At 48.3% G+C, this 18,623-nt stretch overlaps 4 protein-coding genes and 1 non-coding gene across 5 annotated transcripts; 3 read left to right on the plus strand and 2 right to left on the minus strand.

Annotated features, from left to right (window-relative positions):
- Positions 1-1,674: 1,674 nt before the first annotated feature.
- On the minus strand, positions 1,675-6,101 carry GGS22DRAFT_41331 (MAP kinase). The gene is made up of 2 exons (XM_047967020.1): positions 2,464-6,101; positions 1,675-2,406 (listed from the first exon to the last, which is right to left on the minus strand). Exons 1-2 carry the CDS (start codon positions 6,008-6,010, stop codon positions 1,865-1,867), a joined length of 4,089 nt encoding a protein of 1,362 aa, XP_047816642.1. The 5' UTR covers positions 6,011-6,101; the 3' UTR covers positions 1,675-1,864.
- A 1,607-nt stretch (positions 6,102-7,708) lies between these two features.
- On the plus strand, positions 7,709-10,703 carry GGS22DRAFT_190790 (DNA replication regulator SLD3-domain-containing protein; the record flags this gene model as incomplete). Its single annotated transcript, XM_047965026.1, has 5 exons — positions 7,709-7,888; positions 7,950-8,672; positions 8,722-9,452; positions 9,505-10,046; positions 10,102-10,703. The coding sequence occupies 5 exons, from the start codon at positions 7,709-7,711 to the stop codon at positions 10,701-10,703; spliced, it is 2,778 nt and encodes a 925-aa protein (XP_047816643.1).
- Positions 10,704-11,274: 571 nt separating this feature from the next.
- On the minus strand, positions 11,275-13,143 carry GGS22DRAFT_180918 (alpha/beta-hydrolase; the record flags this gene model as incomplete). The annotated part of the gene is made up of 3 exons (XM_047963813.1): positions 11,275-12,356; positions 12,409-12,564; positions 12,633-13,143. The coding sequence occupies 3 exons, from the start codon at positions 13,141-13,143 to the stop codon at positions 11,275-11,277; spliced, it is 1,749 nt and encodes a 582-aa protein (XP_047816644.1).
- Positions 13,144-14,287: 1,144 nt separating this feature from the next.
- Positions 14,288-14,378, plus strand: GGS22DRAFT_t101. Its single transcript has one exon. It is a non-coding gene; the product is annotated as a tRNA-Phe (tRNA).
- A 1,248-nt stretch (positions 14,379-15,626) lies between these two features.
- GGS22DRAFT_41346 (uncharacterized protein) lies at positions 15,627-17,070 on the plus strand. The gene is made up of 2 exons (XM_047967021.1): positions 15,627-16,387; positions 16,448-17,070. The coding sequence occupies exons 1-2, from the start codon at positions 15,821-15,823 to the stop codon at positions 17,009-17,011; spliced, it is 1,131 nt and encodes a 376-aa protein (XP_047816645.1). The 5' UTR covers positions 15,627-15,820; the 3' UTR covers positions 17,012-17,070.
- Positions 17,071-18,623: the final 1,553 nt, after the last annotated feature.

The raw sequence follows: 18,623 nt of genomic DNA on the forward strand, positions 1-18,623 counted from the left end.
GACTAATCGAACCAAAACCTCAAACCAAACCCTCCCGCATCCCGGATCGCGTCCCGTCGGCACCCATGAGCTACAGAAGCGCCTCACCCACCACCTGCATGCACTACTTGAGCGACCCTACTTGTCGCTAACAAGGTCGAAATCCGGTTTCCAGCCACATACACATCTACTTACCTATAGGACCAGTCCGGCAGTCATCGACACATACATACCTAGTACCTACCGCCCTGCATCCACGATTCCACAAACTCCACCACACAACCCAAGAAAGCCCTATCTTTCAATACCTCACCATTGTGGCGTCCTGTGTATCCCAACCCACGAAATTCCCGAACTAAACCCAGGCACAGGGACTATCTACCTGGTACCTATGTGCCTACCTACATACCTACCTAGTACCTAGCTGCGAAGAATCGTGCCGTAGGTAAGAAGGTACCTAGGGTCTAGCCCATGCAGTATACTAACTCCGGACTCCGCTCCGCGATGCATTGACATCCATGACTTGGCTGCTTAGGACCGATTTGTATCCATACCTACCTACCCAGGTACCTATTACTAGCTTACAGCCTACATAGTACATACACCTACATACGTACGCACGTAAATACAAGTATGATAAGTATGTAATACTAGTGGTGGTGGTGGCGGTAGTTGTGGTACCTATCAGCCAGCCCAGCCCCAGCCTAGCAGCAGCATGGTGGAGATTAAGGGGGCGAGTTAATGCTGACAAATAACCAGGCGCATACGCATACATAACCCAGACATACATACATAACATAACACACGTACGTACATACATACACATACGTACCAAGCATGTAACTAGTCTACAAACAGACCATCTTACAAAAACATGCGTAACAGCAATAATTTCGCACGCCGGGACCGTACAATCAATCATTGATACAAGGGTATTAGTATAGTAGCAGTAGTAGTATCAGTGTACCTAACTTACAACTCCACCACCACCACCGCCGACGACGGCCGATATATCCCGGCCTAGCTAACATACAGTTCAGTTCAGTTCAGTTCAAGTCCGCATCAATCTCGCCCGGGAACCAAGAAAAAAAGGCTGAGACACCTATATGTACTGTACGTGCGTACTGCTCGTCAGGGTTAGACACAGCGCAGCACGGACGACAAACTTCGAACTCGACGAGCGACTGAGAAACCAGACACCTCCTCCTTCCTTCCACCAGACATCTCGAACCACTCCCCTGATATGTGCAACAATAAAACGCCCCAATTATGCAGAAGTGAGTAGGTAGGTGGATAGAGAGAGGGCAAAAAAAGAGTCGACAAAAAAATGACTCTCGACTCCGTCGCTCATGCAGCCGGACGTATGAATCTGAAGCCGTACAGTGAAGAAAATCTTCGCGAAAAAAATAAATGGGTAACCTCGCTGCCGTAGTCGTATATACACCTCCCTGCGCTAAGTAATATGTTATTATTGTTTTTTTTTTTCGCTTGTCCCCTTATTAACATCTCAGATTAACCGTGTTATGTTCGTGAGGTATTAAGGTCCGCTGTTGGAAGAGCCGGGTCCAAACTCTGATACGAGATCATCGTAGTGCGTAGAGGGAACCACGGCTGATTCGGACTCCGCTCGTGCCCTCCGAACGGACTCCCTCCTAACAGACTCTCTGACCTGCGCTCTCCTTGCGGACTCTTGAGCGGCCTGCATGCTGGTAAGAGGAAGCGACCTGTAGCTCGTGTTGGATGATTGTCGATACATCGTTATCGGAGATTCAGCTATAATATCTTCGAAGCATGGTGGTGACGCGGGTTCGCTAGGCAGCGCGCCCACATCCTCGTTCTTTTCAGTTACCAGATCAGAAGGTAAATCTTCAGGAGGCCAGTATTCCTAATAAAAGCCGTCCGCACTTCCCTTACTTCCCGCCGAAAAAGGATGTGGCGTGCTCGCCGAATTACTGCTTGTATCACTAGGAGTAGGCGGTTCAACGACTTGGTTTCGGATGCACATAATCCACTCGTGCTGGAGGAGCTCCACCGCGCTCGCCCTCTTCTTAGGATCTCTGACGAAACATTTGTTCAAGAAGTCGATCCCCGTCACGCTCAGCTGATCCGTGTTAGGAAGCTGCGGGGGATTCCCTTGAGCAATATTGTACATGATTGCCCATTCGTTATCGAGGTTGGACCAAGGTCGACGACCGGTAACCATCTCGAGAATCACGCATCCTAGAGACCATACGTCCACGGCTCCAGCACGACCCGGATTCTCCCCTTTAATAACTTCGGGAGACATATACATAGGTGTGCCGGTCATCGACTTGTTGGGCTTTGTGGCAGCGAGACCATGAACCAAGGTGCGTCCTTGGCGAGCGATGACTTTGGCGGCACCGAAGTCGACATACTTGATGACACCATTGTGATCAAGGAGGATGTCTAGGCAAGGGTTAGTACGAAAACAATACAACAATGAATATTAGAGATAGAACTTACTTTCTGGCTTAATGTCGCGATGAGCGATGCCACTTTCATGTAGGTATGCAAGACCCTCAAGAAGCTGCAACGCGTAAACCATCACAACCTGCTCATCCTCGATCCGACCGTGTTCCAATAAGTTAGCCAATGAACCACCCGAGCAGAATTCCATGAAAATGTAGACCCTGTCGCGATGAACCTCGATACCGTAATAGGAAACGACGTTGGGGTGATCGAGAACTTCTAGAACACCCATCTCGTCTTTGATCTGCGTAGCGATCTGAGGTATCAATTTGGGGTCTTGCAATCTGATCTCCTTTACTGCCATAAGATGGCCGGTATCCAGGTTCATCGCGGCGTATACATTTCCAAACGTTCCGCCGCCGACGAAATGTCCTTGTTGCCATCTCATGGTTACGTTGGTGGCAGACGATGATAAATATGCTAGCGATCGGTCGACTTCGTTGGAAACCTCTAACACTCGCCCAAGTCCCTGCCTCTCTTCAACAGTGCGCCTCTGTACCTCGTCGATAGTAGCAAGTTTTTCTAACCGCTGTTCCTGCTTATACTTGGTAGCCTCTTCGTCGGTGAGCATTCTATTCTTATCGAACCTCTTGAACTGTCCAACGAGAGCCTCGATTCGCTCCCGTTCCAGTTGCGCTGCTTGATTGGACTTGGCACCGAGAATATCGAAGTGTGAGATAAGAAGTGACATACATCCCGAAACTTTGGCTCGTAGTTTTGAATACTCGTCGTCACCGAGCCCTAGGATGTGTCGACCTCTCGTCATGCCCATGGCAAATTCCAATGCTGGTACAGCCCAGCGGAAAGATTTGCGATCGGTAACCTTACAATCGTCGCAAATAAAGCTGACCCAATCTAAACTGAGCTTGGTCAGCTTCATATTATTCATTTGCCGTCGATTACTGTCCATATATAAGAGCGATCGCTGCCCAAATTCCGTCGCAAAGACGAAGCATGTCTGGATGAGGTCTTGACAATCCAAACCCTTAGTTTGCTTTCGAATGACCTCAACACTGTCCATGAAAGTATTGGATAATTTGAAGCCGACCTTTCGAATCTCAAATAGTCTGGTGTTGACCTTGTGGAGATTTGAGCGTGCTTCTACGATGAGATCGAGATGCATATCGATCGTGTCTAAGAAGCGCTTCCTTGCATTTGCCAATCGCCCTTGAGACCCATCCGCAATAAGGCGCATTTGACCTAACTTGAGATCTATTGATTCAATGTTTAGGGATTGAGTTCGTCGATTTCCAAACCAGTGCAATGGAGCTTCTGGGCGAAGTATTAGTATGTACGGGTTTGTGGGATCCTCGGCCCTCGTCAGCTCATGGAAGCAGTTTCGTAGTATTGATTGGACTTCCTCGTCACGACCAGAAAGGGCTGGTGACGCGATGATTTGGATGCCGTCAACTTCGTCCACCAGGAAATGACCAGTTATCGAAAAACGTTCATACAACGTCTTAAGTCCCTCGGCACCGAGAGCGATGCTTATATCTGATGCGTTCTCATAGTGCTCGCTCAACATCCTCGAGAAGCGTTGAAGCATCCTTTGCCTCACTCGTACCGAGTCTAGCATTTGCGTGTATCTCTTACTCATATCATCCGCGCTCTCCTTAGGCTTCCTCTGTAACTCGCGCTCGAACGTCTGGCTAAGACGATTCAGAGCTTTGTACGTGAGATTGCTGAATTGTTCGGCAACTTCGACGTCGCCCCCAACAAGATGCCGACCAATCTCATTGGCGAATTCCCATTCCTGAAACAGGACTTCAGCCTCTTTGAAGGTGTTTTTGTTCCTGCTGAGTTTCCAATTCAACATCTTGAAGTAATATTTCAGGGCGTCGAGTACGACCTGGTCGAACGACTCATCGATACAAGGTGGTAAATTCCATCCGGGTTGAGGTTGGGAGACCATAAGATTCTCCTGCTTGATTCGAATCGCGAGTTTCAATAGGATCTCAAACTGCGAGATCATCTGGTCCTGGAGGATAGGAGTTTGTTGGGTAGTCTCTTTCATTTTTCTCGCATAAGCGACCCTGACCTTGATGATTTCCTCAATTAATCGCGACGGAAAGCTGATAAGGGTAAGTAATTCTTCGATATATGGAGGGAGATGTCGCTTATGAAAAGCCGCCGAGTTCATAATGAGAGTTTCTTTCGCTTTAGCAATCGTAGTCGAGATCGGCGTTAACATGCTCCTTCGGATGAGTGATTTGGTCTTCAACGCGTTTTCCAATGTCGCAGCCTCGTCATCTTCGTGCAACGATCTTAAGCTATCTTCTTTTAACAGACGATCTAGGAATGAGGTTTCGTCACTTAAACCGTTGGTACTCGGTGACCTCTGCCTTGTCCTCTGGAAATCCAGATCATCATTACCAACCCATTTCTTCAGGATTGATAGTTCAGTGTTGATCATTTCATTGGTGTTATACCAGGACATGACGGCATCGTAAGCTTCTTGGAACGATTGAGACGTGACCTGCGAGTGCGCTACTCCCAGCATCTGCCACGAGGGATAAAGAGACTCGCAATTTTCAATCTTCTTAACAATATCCCGAACTTGCTCAATGGCGGGTTTACCGGCTGCGGTCTCGCCTTGCACTTCGAATCGCGTGATTTCGTCGACGGTCCGATCAAGGTTCCCTCGCGCCTCCTCGACTACCTTTCGCTGGACAGCGAGAGAGCGCCCGGTCCTTTTGGATCTGATTCCAAGCCATAATTCGCCCCTGTAAGTAGATTTTCCGCCTTGTGATTCAGAGGTTCCGATAAGTCGCTTCTTCTCTTGCTTTACAACATCACCAGTCAAGACTGCTGCTAGCATACCATGCCACTCTAGCCTCTCGCGGTTGACTGGATCTTTAATGTCGTCTTCGGTGGGTTGTGTATCGTCGATTAAATTTTGGAACATAATAGTCTCGTCGTTCGGGAATCGATCGTCGAAAACACCTTCCGAAGAAGGGGTCTCGCCCTCGGACTCTTCGTCAGAGTAGTCTATGCTAGGAGTGTAAGGGTCGAAGTATCCATTAGGAGGTCGATCCTGACGCATCATGCGCAGATAAGCAGGTTCTTGGTCGCGAAACTTGTCGGCGGGATCCCGCCTACGGGATCCAGACCGGGTCGAGGTAGTGATGAATGACGGCGGCTGCGGCGGTGGGCCCCTCATCGGAGCATATGTGCTGGAAGGAGTTCTCGTAACATGTGGCCTTTGTTGCTGTTGTTGCTGCTGTTGTTGGCGGCTCCCGACGCCATTCGTGGCAGTATTGGTGTTGGCTTCGCCAGCAGATCCCCGTTGTCTCACGGTATTATTAGCGACCGAGTTCAGAGCTAGCGATGTCATAGAGCTTGAGAGACTGCTATCTCCATATGGGGGAAGAGAGCCTAATTCGTCCTGGCGCTCGAGCTCGTGAGCATAATCTTCGGATGAGCCCGAGCCATCGGAATCGGTGGAGATAGCAATGGGTCGCGGATTTTTGGCCTTATCTTGAACCAGCTCAACCTCGCTGGGGGAGAATCGAACGGCGCGTGGCGATGTTTCGGCGGGCATGTTGGCAATTAACGAATGCAACTCGCTGGAACCGGATCCAGAGGTTCTCAAATTGGTCAGTTTGTCATCCGGGGAATTGACTTGAATAGTTCGAATTAAGCTAGACCGAAGTTGCAAAACAACAGATTACCTAGGATAGACAGGTAATGTACCTAGGTAGGTGAGTAGACGAATAGGTGTCAATGATATTAATGAGCGACGATGGGTATCGGTGCTCGTTGGGTCGCAGTCAAAACAAGGTCGCCAAGCAAAGTCAGCTATTCACGATGGACCGGGCCGGGGTAATCCATGAGGAAAATACCCTTGGACTTTCAAAGTGGACGAATGTGGACGAAAGTGGACAAAAGTTATTGACTCGGGCTCTGCAGGTTTCCACGCAGGTTTCCACTTCCACTCAGTCGGGCACTTTCATATGATTCGACTGAATTGATCAATGCGATAAGGCGATGAGGAGCCTCCTTCCTACATGTGATTTTATTTAATAATAATTAAATGCATTAAGTTCCCAGATCGGAGGCTGACGTCGTCTTAAAAGGATAATGATTGAAATTGATCGAGATTCTGGTACGGCGACGGTGACCTCTCAAATAAAGTAAGGCAAGGTAAGGCAAGGCAGCTGGGTATGTAGATGGTCAAAAATCAAGATAAAGGTGACAATCACTTATAATAACTCTGCCGATTCAGAAGCTTGCATAAGTGCCTTTTGTAAAGTTGAAGCTAAACAAATTGTAGTACGGAAAATTTCTAATGATTGGTTGGGAGTTGGTAGGAGTAGGTGGGAAAATCATTGGGCAACTAAACCTTCCTAGGCTTGGGAAGTGCTGAGTTGGAGCTAGAGCTCCGCCGCCGCTGCAGTTGTCGCTGTATTACGGGAGAAATCTAGTGGATGATTTGCGCCTGTGACTGCCTGTGATAGGGCAAAAGTCAAACTTTCACAATCTCTAGCTGCTCTAGCTGCCCTAGGTGCTCTAAAGTTTTCTTTGTGTAGCCGTTTCAAAATGCGTGAGTGCAACATCGAACGCCACAATTTGAACTGTCGATTATGAAATATTACGGAACAAGTTCTCCGAATCTTGAACGTCTGAGTACCAGGTACTTCACGATGTAAGATCTAGATAGCGTTGGAGGTGCAGAATTGACTACAAGTTCAGTAATAAAGGATTCTTGTCATTTGAATCACACCATGATAATTACCTAATGACCTGTTAAAACTGGAAAGCCAAGGATTGCAAGAAAAGGCTACATGTCGCTTATTCCGAATGCGGCAATCACCTTACAATTCAAGCTCTTTAAGCCACAAGATCACCGATCATCACACTGTCTAGCCTAGTAGCCACAATCAACTTCCCCAATTTGTATGTAGCTGTGTGGCTGCGGAGGGGAGGCGATTTCTTTCTGTACCCCTCATCGCGCAAAGACGCGTGCTGGAACTTGCCCTACGAATTTAGCGTTTTGTGGAACAGTGACCATCCATTCCTCCCTTGGCGCATTTTAAGATTTACCAGCAATTAAACTGGCAACCTGCAAGTACACCGTACCCTTTTCGATATATCAATTAAAGATTCAAGATCTGGTGCATTCCGCACTACGCTACTTACCAACCTATAGACCAATCCATGATAGAATCACTATTATTTTCATTTCTTTTCATTTTCCTTCAAGCTCATTAATAAATGGAATCTCATTTAGGGGTTCGGTATGTCTTCTAGAGTTGCGCCGGTTGCGTCGCGTCGGTCATCTGGCGCGACTCTTCCAAATCCTCCACGCAAAGAGCTCTTGAACTCCAGTCACAACAACGCCGACATTAGCTCGAGCCAGAAATCTAACAGCGCCGTTGAAACTCTAGAAGACTTACTTAAGCCTTCAATTGTTGTCAAGGTAAGTTAAATCACAATATTTCTCCTTATCTACTAGGTAGTTATTATTAAACCAATTATAGCCGTATCCTCCAAAGCTGTCTATCCAACCACGAAGTCTTCAACCATTAATGCTCCTCCCTCGAGAACACCTCCAACTATCATACCTTGACCTGTCTGTACCTCATGGAACCTTCGAATACTCTCGCTCTTTCGAATCAAGTATCAAGATTCTTGATCTTGAAGGCCGTTTCGGACCTCGCCCTGTTGTTCTCATCGCTCGATTAGAATCCGACAAGTCTATCTACGCGCTCGAGAGGCAGAACGGCGGGTTATATAGTCTCTGCCATGTTGGCTCTTGGGTGGATCTCCAAGACCTCGAGAAGGTTGCTACGGTCTCTTTACCCCAAATAGTCAAAAAGCCGACTAGTACATCGAAAGACTCCCAACCTCCCGCATTACCTCCATTAACAACTCCTCGCTTGCACCATGAGACGAAGAAGAGGAGGCTTGCGATCGAAGCTTTGGAGTCGATAGTTAAGAAACCCGTGAGACCTCGTTCGGCGTCAAGTACATCCCAGCTTCTACCCCTGGGGCCACCTACCCCTGGGGAGACCGGTACCGAAACTCAGGTTGAAAGTGCGCGTATTCTTAGGGATGAATTACCTACTGGTATACTTGAGACTCAAGGGGAAAATCAAGCGGCGAAGATCTCCGAAGTAGATGATACGCTTACTGCGCCAACTGCAGGAGCTATATTCGAGAATATCCGAAACCAATACTTTGAGTCCCTATACCTCTCAATGGTAGGTTCTGGCGATATATTTTACTCCATTTATTGTCTGACATTAGTAGGGTTCCCTGGGATACTTCGCGAAAGGTTCTCTATCTCGAGCACGTGCTGCTTTTCACCTCGACTGTGATGCGAACCTCGAGATGAATGACCTGATAGGTTTCTTAAGAAGCCTTGTCATGACGACAACGCAGCTCGACAAGAAGTACCGTGAGACGATTCCCGACATAATAGCCAAGATGAAGTCTCTATTTCACGATTCAGACAGCGAACATGCCAATGCCAAGACTAAGAAACGGAAAGCTAAAAAAATGAAGCTTGGCAAAGATGGCCTATATCCGATGGAGGATGACCGTATTAGAAAGTGGTGGGGTATCCGTAAACCGCAATCTAAAAGGGACGAAGACATGACGACAACTGATACTGAGTCTCACGAGACCAAGCTTCAAGTAGCCTGGCTACGGTCGAGGGAAACCCAGCTACAAATGATCATCATCCTCGAGATTCTCGCGTTAGAGCCATTGGTTGCATCTCGAGACGAAGATTCTCAGCTCCCAGGCCTACCCGGTCCCGAACCGGCTGCGGAGGCGCCCAAGGAAGCCCCTCCCAAGAAAGGCAAAGGCCGCAGTAATCTCCCAGTACTTGTCGATCTCCATGCGGATCGGTTGTGCATCTGGCAGTCTACTTCTCTGGACGGGGTTAAGTTCCTCGCCGGCCAGGATAGTCAGGAGCAGAATACCCAGAAAGCCATTGACCCTTTGAAGGACTTTTGTGTCGATATTATCGTCCCATTGTAAGCCTACCTTAAATTACAGTTAAAGAGTTATTTACTGATATTTCCAAAGCTTCTCCGCTAGGTTACCAGAACAGTCTGATTCCATTAGCCGTAAGTTGGGCGGGCCGCTTATGATGCCGCCCCCGCCCAAACCTAAGGTGAAGCCGGAGCCTGCGCCGAAATCAAAGCCAAAACCTGGCTCGGCAGCAAAGCGGCCAGTGATGTCTAAGTCAAAGGCTTCTAAGTCACTCGAAAATGTTCTTTCTAGGGAATCTGAGAAGCATCGGCGAAGCATGTCGCGTGGCCCGAGCGGAGTGATCGCCTTGATGAGATCTGCCACCACTCCCATGCTAAAGCGGGAGGCTAGTGAGCCGCTGTCTTTGAAGAGCATACCAAAGGCAGATTCAACTACGCCAAGAGAAAAAGCCCCGCGCCCGTTGACAGCAGCGCCGCCCAAGAGATCAGATGAGAGGGCGAAGAAGGAAGCTCTGGTTCAGGCAGAATTGCAAGATGCCATATCTACACTAAGACGCCCTAATAGAGAAGTCGTGGGCAAGGATATGGCGGAAGCAGCAGAAAGACGAGCTAACACCAGTCTTTCCCAGCTGAAGAGTAAGTTGAAATGAGCTTTATCTTCTGCTTTGACTTGATACTAATTTATCTACAGAAGCACGAAAGCCCACGCAGCATACACGCCCCCAAGACAGTATAGTTAAAGCCACACCCGTGGGGAAGCGGTATAGAGATGTTTTTGGCACGAATGCCAATCACCGACAAACTCCTCGGGGACTGGGACCCAATGAACCAAGCAGCACTCCATTTTCCTTAATTCCTTCTTCGGGTATAAAAAAACGTACCCACGAGTCAGCATTCGCTCTGGAGAGTTCGCCGAGCATTACACCATTTGCACATATCGCAGCAACTCCAGCGAAACAATTGACTTTAAAGCAGAGCTTCTTGTCTGTACCGAAGCCCAATGACGAAGACATTCTTGCCTCTTCGCCTCTTGTGTCTCGGAAGTCATCATCGCTATCATTCCACGATAGCGGGATTGGGTTCGATGAACTTACTGAAACGCCTATTAAACCTCGCGCTGTCCCCATCCCGTCAGACGGGATTGTAGCTGGAACACCAACCAAGCGGAGGATTCTCGAATCAACTGCTGCTAATAACAGTAGTAACACTAAAAACCCCACCGCCGAGCCGGCTAGGAAGCTTTCGATCTACGAGAGGCTCGGGTGGGATGATGACCTAGACGAACTTGGCTAAGAGCTTGTAACGAGTATTGGAAGGATTTATGGAAGAGGAAAGTGTAAAGAGTTGCTTCTGTACATGGATCACGACGGATGACGAAGCGATATGAAAGCATTCAAGGCGTTGAAGCATTGTACTGTTTGTACCTACATAGAGCATTTCGGAACGGGCATAGCAAGCATGGCATATGATACACCTAATAAGCATGAGACTTTGTTTGCTGCTGTTGAACTTGAATTTTGGGACAATGAGACTTAATGCATCCTTAATAATAATATTACATCTACACCAACGTAGTATGCCGTCTGTGAGGACTTTAACCATTGGTCCCTTATTACAATTGTAAAAAAGAAAACCTTAAGATTTCAACCCATCCCACTTTACTCAAAGCGTGTTTATAGAAGTGATTATAGAAAGCTCCTACAACCTTAGGTACTTTACCTACCTATACTCTCTTGACCCAGATTCTTTTATCCGTGAACACGCCTTATAATCATATTTATTATGTACCTATCAAGGCGTCTTAAAATTTCCGATCTAGTAAATATATACACAAGAAGCAACCTCCCCTCTCTTTCCCCCTCCCCTAAAAACCAAGCTCCCTAACAAACCCCTCAGAATTAATAACCCCACACCGCTCCCTCAACAACTGCTCCCTCACAACCTTCCTCGCCCCATCCCCATCCACAGGCGAAAACCCCTCCTCAGGCCCTCCCGCCACAAACACCGAAAACGAGGCATTCTTCCCCCCATCCCCTCCTTTCCGAAAACTAGTTCCGAAACCCTGGAACGTATCTGTGTCTTCCGTCCCCGGAACCCCGAGACTCGCAAACGTAGACCAGGACCGCGAGCCGCGGCTCACGAGGGCGTAGTCCGCGGGTGTGGGGGCGAAGGGGTATCCGGCTGTGTCCCAGTGACTGATATTCCCGAACACGTAGGCGAACTCGCTGGTATGGATTACGCCTAGGTCTGCGGGGGCTTCGTTGAGGTACGCGAGGATGGGGTCGAGGATCGTCTGGTTCCATTCGTAGAGATACACGGAGTTACCTGCTGCGGCGAGGGCGGCGCCATAGTACACGGGTTCGCAGACCATGAGGATGTCGCGGAAGATGCGGGCCGTGCGGTGGAATTCGGCGGAGAGGGATGGGGTGGCGGTGAAGGAGGTGGAGGGGTAGAGGGATAGGAGGGCGTTGAGGTTGGAGGTGGAGAGGGAGGGGAGGTAGGAGGATAGGAAGGATTGGGTTTCGGCGGGGGTGGTGATGCTGGTGTCGGTGAAGAGGGCGACGTCGTCTTGACACCAGCCCATCATTACGTCTACGTTAGCGAATTTGTGCTCGGCGATTAGTTGCGAGGGCGCGAGGGGAAGGAAGTCGCCGTCGACGGTAGGGAGCCAGATGTCGCCGATGTTGTGCGCGATGTCGTCTCCGTGCGTGGCTTCTTCTGCCGCTTCCAGGGTCTCCATTGATAGCCCGCGTAAGCATTCGACTGTTTCGGGAGAGTGGAGTGCGGTTGTGTTGCACCCGACGTAATCAACTACCGCTTGCATCGCGTTAATGGTAAAGTTCCCCGTGATCCCGGGTTCTAGGGCTTGGCTCTCGCAGATGCCGCGCTGGAAGGGCGCCGGCTTGCTTCCGCCGAAGGCCATTATCTGCATGCCAACGGCGAGTCCTAATTTTCCGGTCAGATTCTGGATTGAGCGTAGTTGGAATTGGGTGCTTACCGCCAGATGATTGCCCAGAAATGGTAATTTTTGAGGGATCGCCGCCGAAGTTCTGAATGTTATCACGGACCCACTCGATGGCAAGGCGCTGGTCTCGTAAAGCGGCATTCTCCGACCCTTCTGAGTTCAGGGCGTCGGACTTTGCAAATCCCCAGACTATATGCGGGACGCGCGTTAACAATAGTCGTGACGCACGTGGCTTGATATACTCCATCATCACTTACCCCCAAGACGATAATTCATAGCAACATGGATAATCGGAAGCCCATTCTCGACGGACTCAAGGATCATGCCATCCGGTTGAGTCACGAGCTCGCTGTTCTGACCTGTCCAAAAGCCGCCTCCGTAGATATAAACTAGGACGGGTAGTCGGTCCTCTGTAGTGACATTGGTAGGCCTTATAATATTTAGGTTCAGGCAATCTTCCGAGATCTCGGTGACATTGCTTAAGGTGAGAGGAGGGAGACCCTCTCCTAGAGGTTGAGGGCAAGCTGGGCCATAGGTTTGTGCGTTGATGGTGCTCCCTGATTTGGGTACGAAAGCTCGAGGTGGTTTAAATCGATTGGCGCCACTGGTGTCCTGGCCATAGGGGACGTTTAGGAAGGCTTCAACTCCATTGCGGTTAAGTCCTTTGTAAGTAACATTGTTTTTCGTGTCAACAACTGACGGGTTGCTTGTAGTCGCGACCACGCGGCCACAAAGCACCAACGTGCCGAAAAAGGAAGGTGGGCGCATGACTGCTCGTTAACCACCAAGATCAGGCCTTAGAACAGCGTTGAAGCCAATGTTGAATCTCAGGCAGAGTGATCTCTCCTTAAATATCTCTTCTTGGCATCCCCCAGAACATGAAGGTCCCAACAGAGGGTATTTATCTAAGGTAAGCAGGTTTCTAGAAGTTGGCAGTGCGTAATGAACCCCTGTAGCTCTTATCGTGGGATTCCCGAGCTCGGTCCCTAACCGGATGCGGAACGGAGGTTGTGCCACGTCTTTCAGCTCCGAGGAGTCGATTGGTAAGGAGAAATGGTAAGGGCGAGTTAAAAGGAGGGATCAGGGCTGGGTCAGCTCTCAGCTAGACTTGATATGCATTGGATTCCGTGCCATGTGGAACTAATCGCTGCCTTCCGTGTGTATGTAAGCATTAGACATGCTCGTATCGTATAGACGGATCATGCGGTATTAACTTGAGTTGAAATTGTTGAAATAGTTGAAAGAAGACATTTCTATTATATATTAAATATATTCCTTCGACAAACCTGTGCTGCGCTAACTGCAAGCTGAACTCATAGTGTTGGTCATAGGTAATCTCAATAAATGTCTCTAGGTAAGGGACGGAATCTAATAAGCAGCCTTGGAGGAAGTAGAGCGCTGAGGGACCCTTGAACTATGCAAGGGATACCAACCAACGTTATTCCATGACTTTCGGGATGTGCCGTGCAATACCGTTTCATTTTAACATCCCGCAGTTGCGAGATTCGCTATGCTGGTATTTTATCGATATCTGTTACACAACAAATTGTGGCTTGTTGGTCTAGTATCTTTTGAGTATTAACAGGTAACATGTTGCATCTAGTTATCGGAAGATGCGACTGAAACAGACGTGGCCTTAAGTCGGGTTGATACATGTTACTGGTGTTTATGAATAAACATTCAATAAAAATAATTGATGTTCGTCATAAAGTAACAGTCTGATAACCTTCGTCTTGGCAAACTAAAGACAGAGCCGCAACTTCCTTTGGCAGGTACTTAGCTGGTGATGATGAATAATCCATTGATAGCATTGGATGTAACTCGGCAAAACGGGGCTATAACGGGCTCCACGTGATACCAACCCACACCACACAATATAATGTTTCTTAGCCTGTTGAATATTCATCAATCAGCGGGGATAGCTCAGCTGGGAGAGCGTCAGACTGAAGTCAACTTCTGTTTCTCAAATCTGAAGGTCATGTGTTCGATCCACATTCACCGCAGCTGATAATCTTTTTCTCTTTTCTTTGCTTCATATAATTGGATATTTTTTTGAGGTTTGCTCCATGTACAATTGCTTAGAACTTGGAACTCGAAGCATGTAGACTTGATGTTGTCAAGAGAACATCGTTGCATGTATGCTGCATCATTCGGGCACTACGTAAGAATCAGGGCAACGTTATGAGAAATTTTATAAGGTATCTAGTCAACTAGATAACTCCTTCCATTCATTAAGGTCTGCTATCCCATATGAATAAAACTCAATTATGTAATTGCTCATGTGTATTACATAATACGTTAACCCGTATATTAGATGCCGATCCCCCTCTTTGTCTTTTTCTTCCTTATCAACTTTTCGCATTTGATCACGTTCTCAAGCCACCAGTGGTTTGGGGAAATAGGCCCTTAAACCACTAAGTATGCGGGTGCGGAGTAAATACTTTTTAGTATGATTCCAGCGCTGGGGCATTTCATATCTGTACCAGTTGACCCAGCTGGTTTCTAGACTTGCAGATCCTCAATGCCGTGGAAAGCTTTGCATCTTGGTGAGGTTACCCTTCACGTGCTCAAATTCGCATCGCCGCAAGGGTGTCCATGATGGACGGCGCATGTCGAGTGCGTGGTGATGGCTCTCGGATCAAGTTCAAATAAATCCAACCAATAGATTCGCCGGATGTAGGGAGAAGACCTCTTTTGCCTCCTCAAACTACCCGACCAGACAGGTTGCTGGCAGGGCCGTGGACCCGTTTAAAAGCACCTAAAAAGCATCTAAATGCACTTCAAACTGAGACGCGGCTAGGATAAGGAAGGTTGCGAGCGTCCTAGGAGCCGAGACTCAGATGTTGCACATGGGATGGACCAGGATGGGGTCGAGATTGAGTCTGGGATCCAATCCACCAAAGCACGTTGTCGAATCTGAGCCTCTGATTGGCCACCCCTTGACTTCAGCCAATGTTAGAGCTCGAATTGATCGCGTGCCTCGACTCGACACCTTTCAATGCTTCGTTGACGTTGAAACTTTTCAATATGTCGGACATACTTCTCCTCGACTCTGACCCCTCCCGGAATCATCTTTTTTTTATCATCGAAAACAACGAATTTTCACGTTGGAAGTTCGTCGCTTACATCGTTCTCTTCGGCTTCTAAACCGTGGGGCTATGAATGAGAGTGTTTCATTCTCGCAACATCTACCACACTTCCAGGTTATCTTTCGGCACTTTACGCTTGTGTAACGGCTATTGGGTACCTAAGTAATTATCGCGGTACCTGATTTTCCGCTTCAAATTTGTGTTTTATTCGAATTCAAACGTCGGGATACCGTAGAGTTGTCGACTATTGAGTCCCTCCTTCGACCCACGTTAGGAAAGATAAATCTGCGATAACATTACGCCAATCATTCTTGTTGTGTGACCAGGCGAAGTGATCTAACATATCATTATTCAATATGACACGTCTAAAGATGCCACCAACTCCGGCGTCCTCTACCGAGATCAAAGGCCAGGATCACTCGCATCAGCTATCTACTCTGCAAATGTCTTTCGAACTACCTCCGTCGGCTATTACGCAAAATGCTAAGTCCCAAGCATCCGCTGCATCTAAGACATCACCTGTATCGCCATCTACCAAGACCACATATCCGGTACAACCAAGCGAGACAGTCAAGTCAAGGAGGCGCTCGTCAGCCGCGCAGAAAGAGACGTTTGCTTTACCCCCTCCACCAACGAGATCCCGCAGGATCATTCAAATGAAGCCTCGCCCCCAAGAAGAATCTGTAGAACAGGCGGCCTCAGACAAGGCAACTACCGCGAATACCGGAAAGAATGCTAGTGGCGCCGGGTCCAAGAAGAAGCAGCCATCGGCGACAAGTGCAGCCGGCAGGAAGATTGCGAGGAAGACGGCTCATAGCTTGATTGAGCGTCGCCGACGATCGAAGATGAACGAGGAATTCGCAGTGCTCAAAGGTTTGATACCCGCCTGCACGGGCGAAATGCACAAGCTAGCTATTCTTCAAGTACGTTTACAGAATATCTCCATCGCGTATACTTTTTCATACTAACCTTCACACCTCTAGGCTTCGATTGAATATGTGCGATACCTTGAAGACTGTATCTCGCAACTAAAGGAACAACGCGAGGACCAATCAACAACCCCGGCTCCACCCCAATTTAAACTCCCCCCATCTAACGACGACACATACGACATGGACGAGGACAAGGAAGACGACGAAGAGGAAGAAGGCCAAGAAGACGTCGAAATGACAAACTCAGAAGCTCCCTCGCCTGTCTACACCCAAACCCCCGCCCGCTCCAACCAATCCTCCATATCACCCGCCTTAGTAGCGCAGGACGCGCGTGGAAGACAGCAATCCTACTCATCGGTGTCTACCGAATACCGCCATTACAGCTACAGCGGGCCATCAGCTACTTCTCCCGCTTTTGGACCCCAGGGGTATCCGCAGCATGTGGGGCCCGCGTCCGCGATCACGAGTCCGGCGCTAAGGCCCCAGCAGGAGATCGATCAGGAGGCTTCGGCGGCGTTGCTGATGCTCAATGTTGATCGGAGGGCGGGGTCAGGGTCGGGGTCGGGATCGGGGTCTGGGAGGGGGATGAGTGTGAGGGATTTGCTTAGTTCGTGAGAACAGCAGTGCTGTTTTCTGGAAGGCTCTGCTCTGACGCTTAAGTTGCGTTATTGGTTGGTATTATGGTTTATCGATGGTTGGTTGGGTTGTGCGGCTGTCTGTTTCTGCATTTGCATCAGCGGAACGCACGCATGTGTTGCGGGTATGGCATGGATGTCGCGGGAGGCGGAAAGGCTTTGCTGTGTTTGTTATCATTGGTATCATGGATGTTTACATTGCGGAATAGGGTTGTCGTGCTCTCTTGAGGGTATCCATGGATATATGACGGCGTTAGATTTACTATGTTATGCAGCATCTTGGTATTCGATACTAAAATATGGGGCGGGGGATAATGATACCGATGCATTCTTTAGGATTGGACTCCTGTTCCATGGGGAGCGGTATTTGAGATAGGATGGGAACTGAATCCAATTCTTTGGTGCCCAGGGAAGAGGTTTTGTGTGCCCCCGTTCCCTTGTGATAGTGAAAGAACTCTTCATGATCTTAGTAAGTGCCTAGTTGCTACACCAAGGTCATTTGGTTCCTAACATCTACAAATTTCGAATCCCATCTTAACCTCGTAGTAGATCTTAGGTGATAAGATGTGAGGCGAGTAATTTAGGTAGGTTGAAGATTGTCATGTTCATTCTACATTTAAGAAATAGTGCGCAGTAGATGAAGCGAGTCGTAACTCACTTGAGCTTTCCTAGCTGTCATGTATGCTTCTGTGACCTGGCTGGAAGAGCAGTTTGTTTACCTAGGTAGGTATGACGAATGTTCGTAGTTGATAGGGGGGGGCCGCGGAAGTATTGTTGTATGTGCGCGTGTGGATGATGTAAAACCATGTGATGCTATCGTGGCTCATAGGCGCCGGGCTTCTAAGTGTGGCAGACTGGATAGAGCAAGAGACCGATCTTGACTTTTGGTGTTGCATCAATCCTTATTTATAGGATACCTCGACGAGTGCCGGGAGTGAGGCTTACCTTTTGCTTTATCGTCACTTCGCAACGGCATGCGGTATGTGATTGACATGAAAAGTCCGTAGTTGGACTTCAAAATCTTGAGGATTCATCTCGTTAATCTCACCCGGTCCGCCGTCGCTTGAATCGGCTAATGAGAAAACGGCTCCCATTTGAACGCTGGTAAGGCCGGGCTTCTTGTGCCAATGTATGGTATCCTAATCTCTTTAACGAGCTTCAGAGTAAAGTTGACAACATTGAAACTGAATCGGTAGGATATATTGAACGGACGGTGTGTACACCATCAATAGTACCCCTCTAGATGAAGGCGTTGCGAAATCCTTTCGGGGAGGTTCGGTAAAACAACAGGACTTACGTACTATTTAGAAATTGGGAACAGTAGCACTTCCTTGGTATGATTGGCGATATTCTCTCAGCTAAGGGTTGTCAAAGTTGAGAATAAGAGAGGGGGGCTGCTCACGTCCTGATTTTAAGACATCGGAAGAATCGCATCGAGATTATAGTCCTATAAGCCTTTCTGAACGCTCCCAACATATATGCGCTTAACCTAATGATGGTGCTGTTGTCGCGAAGTATTGATGTCGCTTGCTGTACCGTAGAGTCAGTGGCTGTGACTGGAGAAATGCCTCAATCCCCCTTTTCTGGAAAGT

The sequence above is a fragment of the Annulohypoxylon maeteangense genome (assembly GCF_022496945.1).
Source record: "Annulohypoxylon maeteangense strain CBS 123835 unplaced genomic scaffold GGS22scaffold_14, whole genome shotgun sequence".
Taxonomy (NCBI): Eukaryota; Fungi; Ascomycota; class Sordariomycetes; order Xylariales; family Hypoxylaceae; genus Annulohypoxylon; species Annulohypoxylon maeteangense.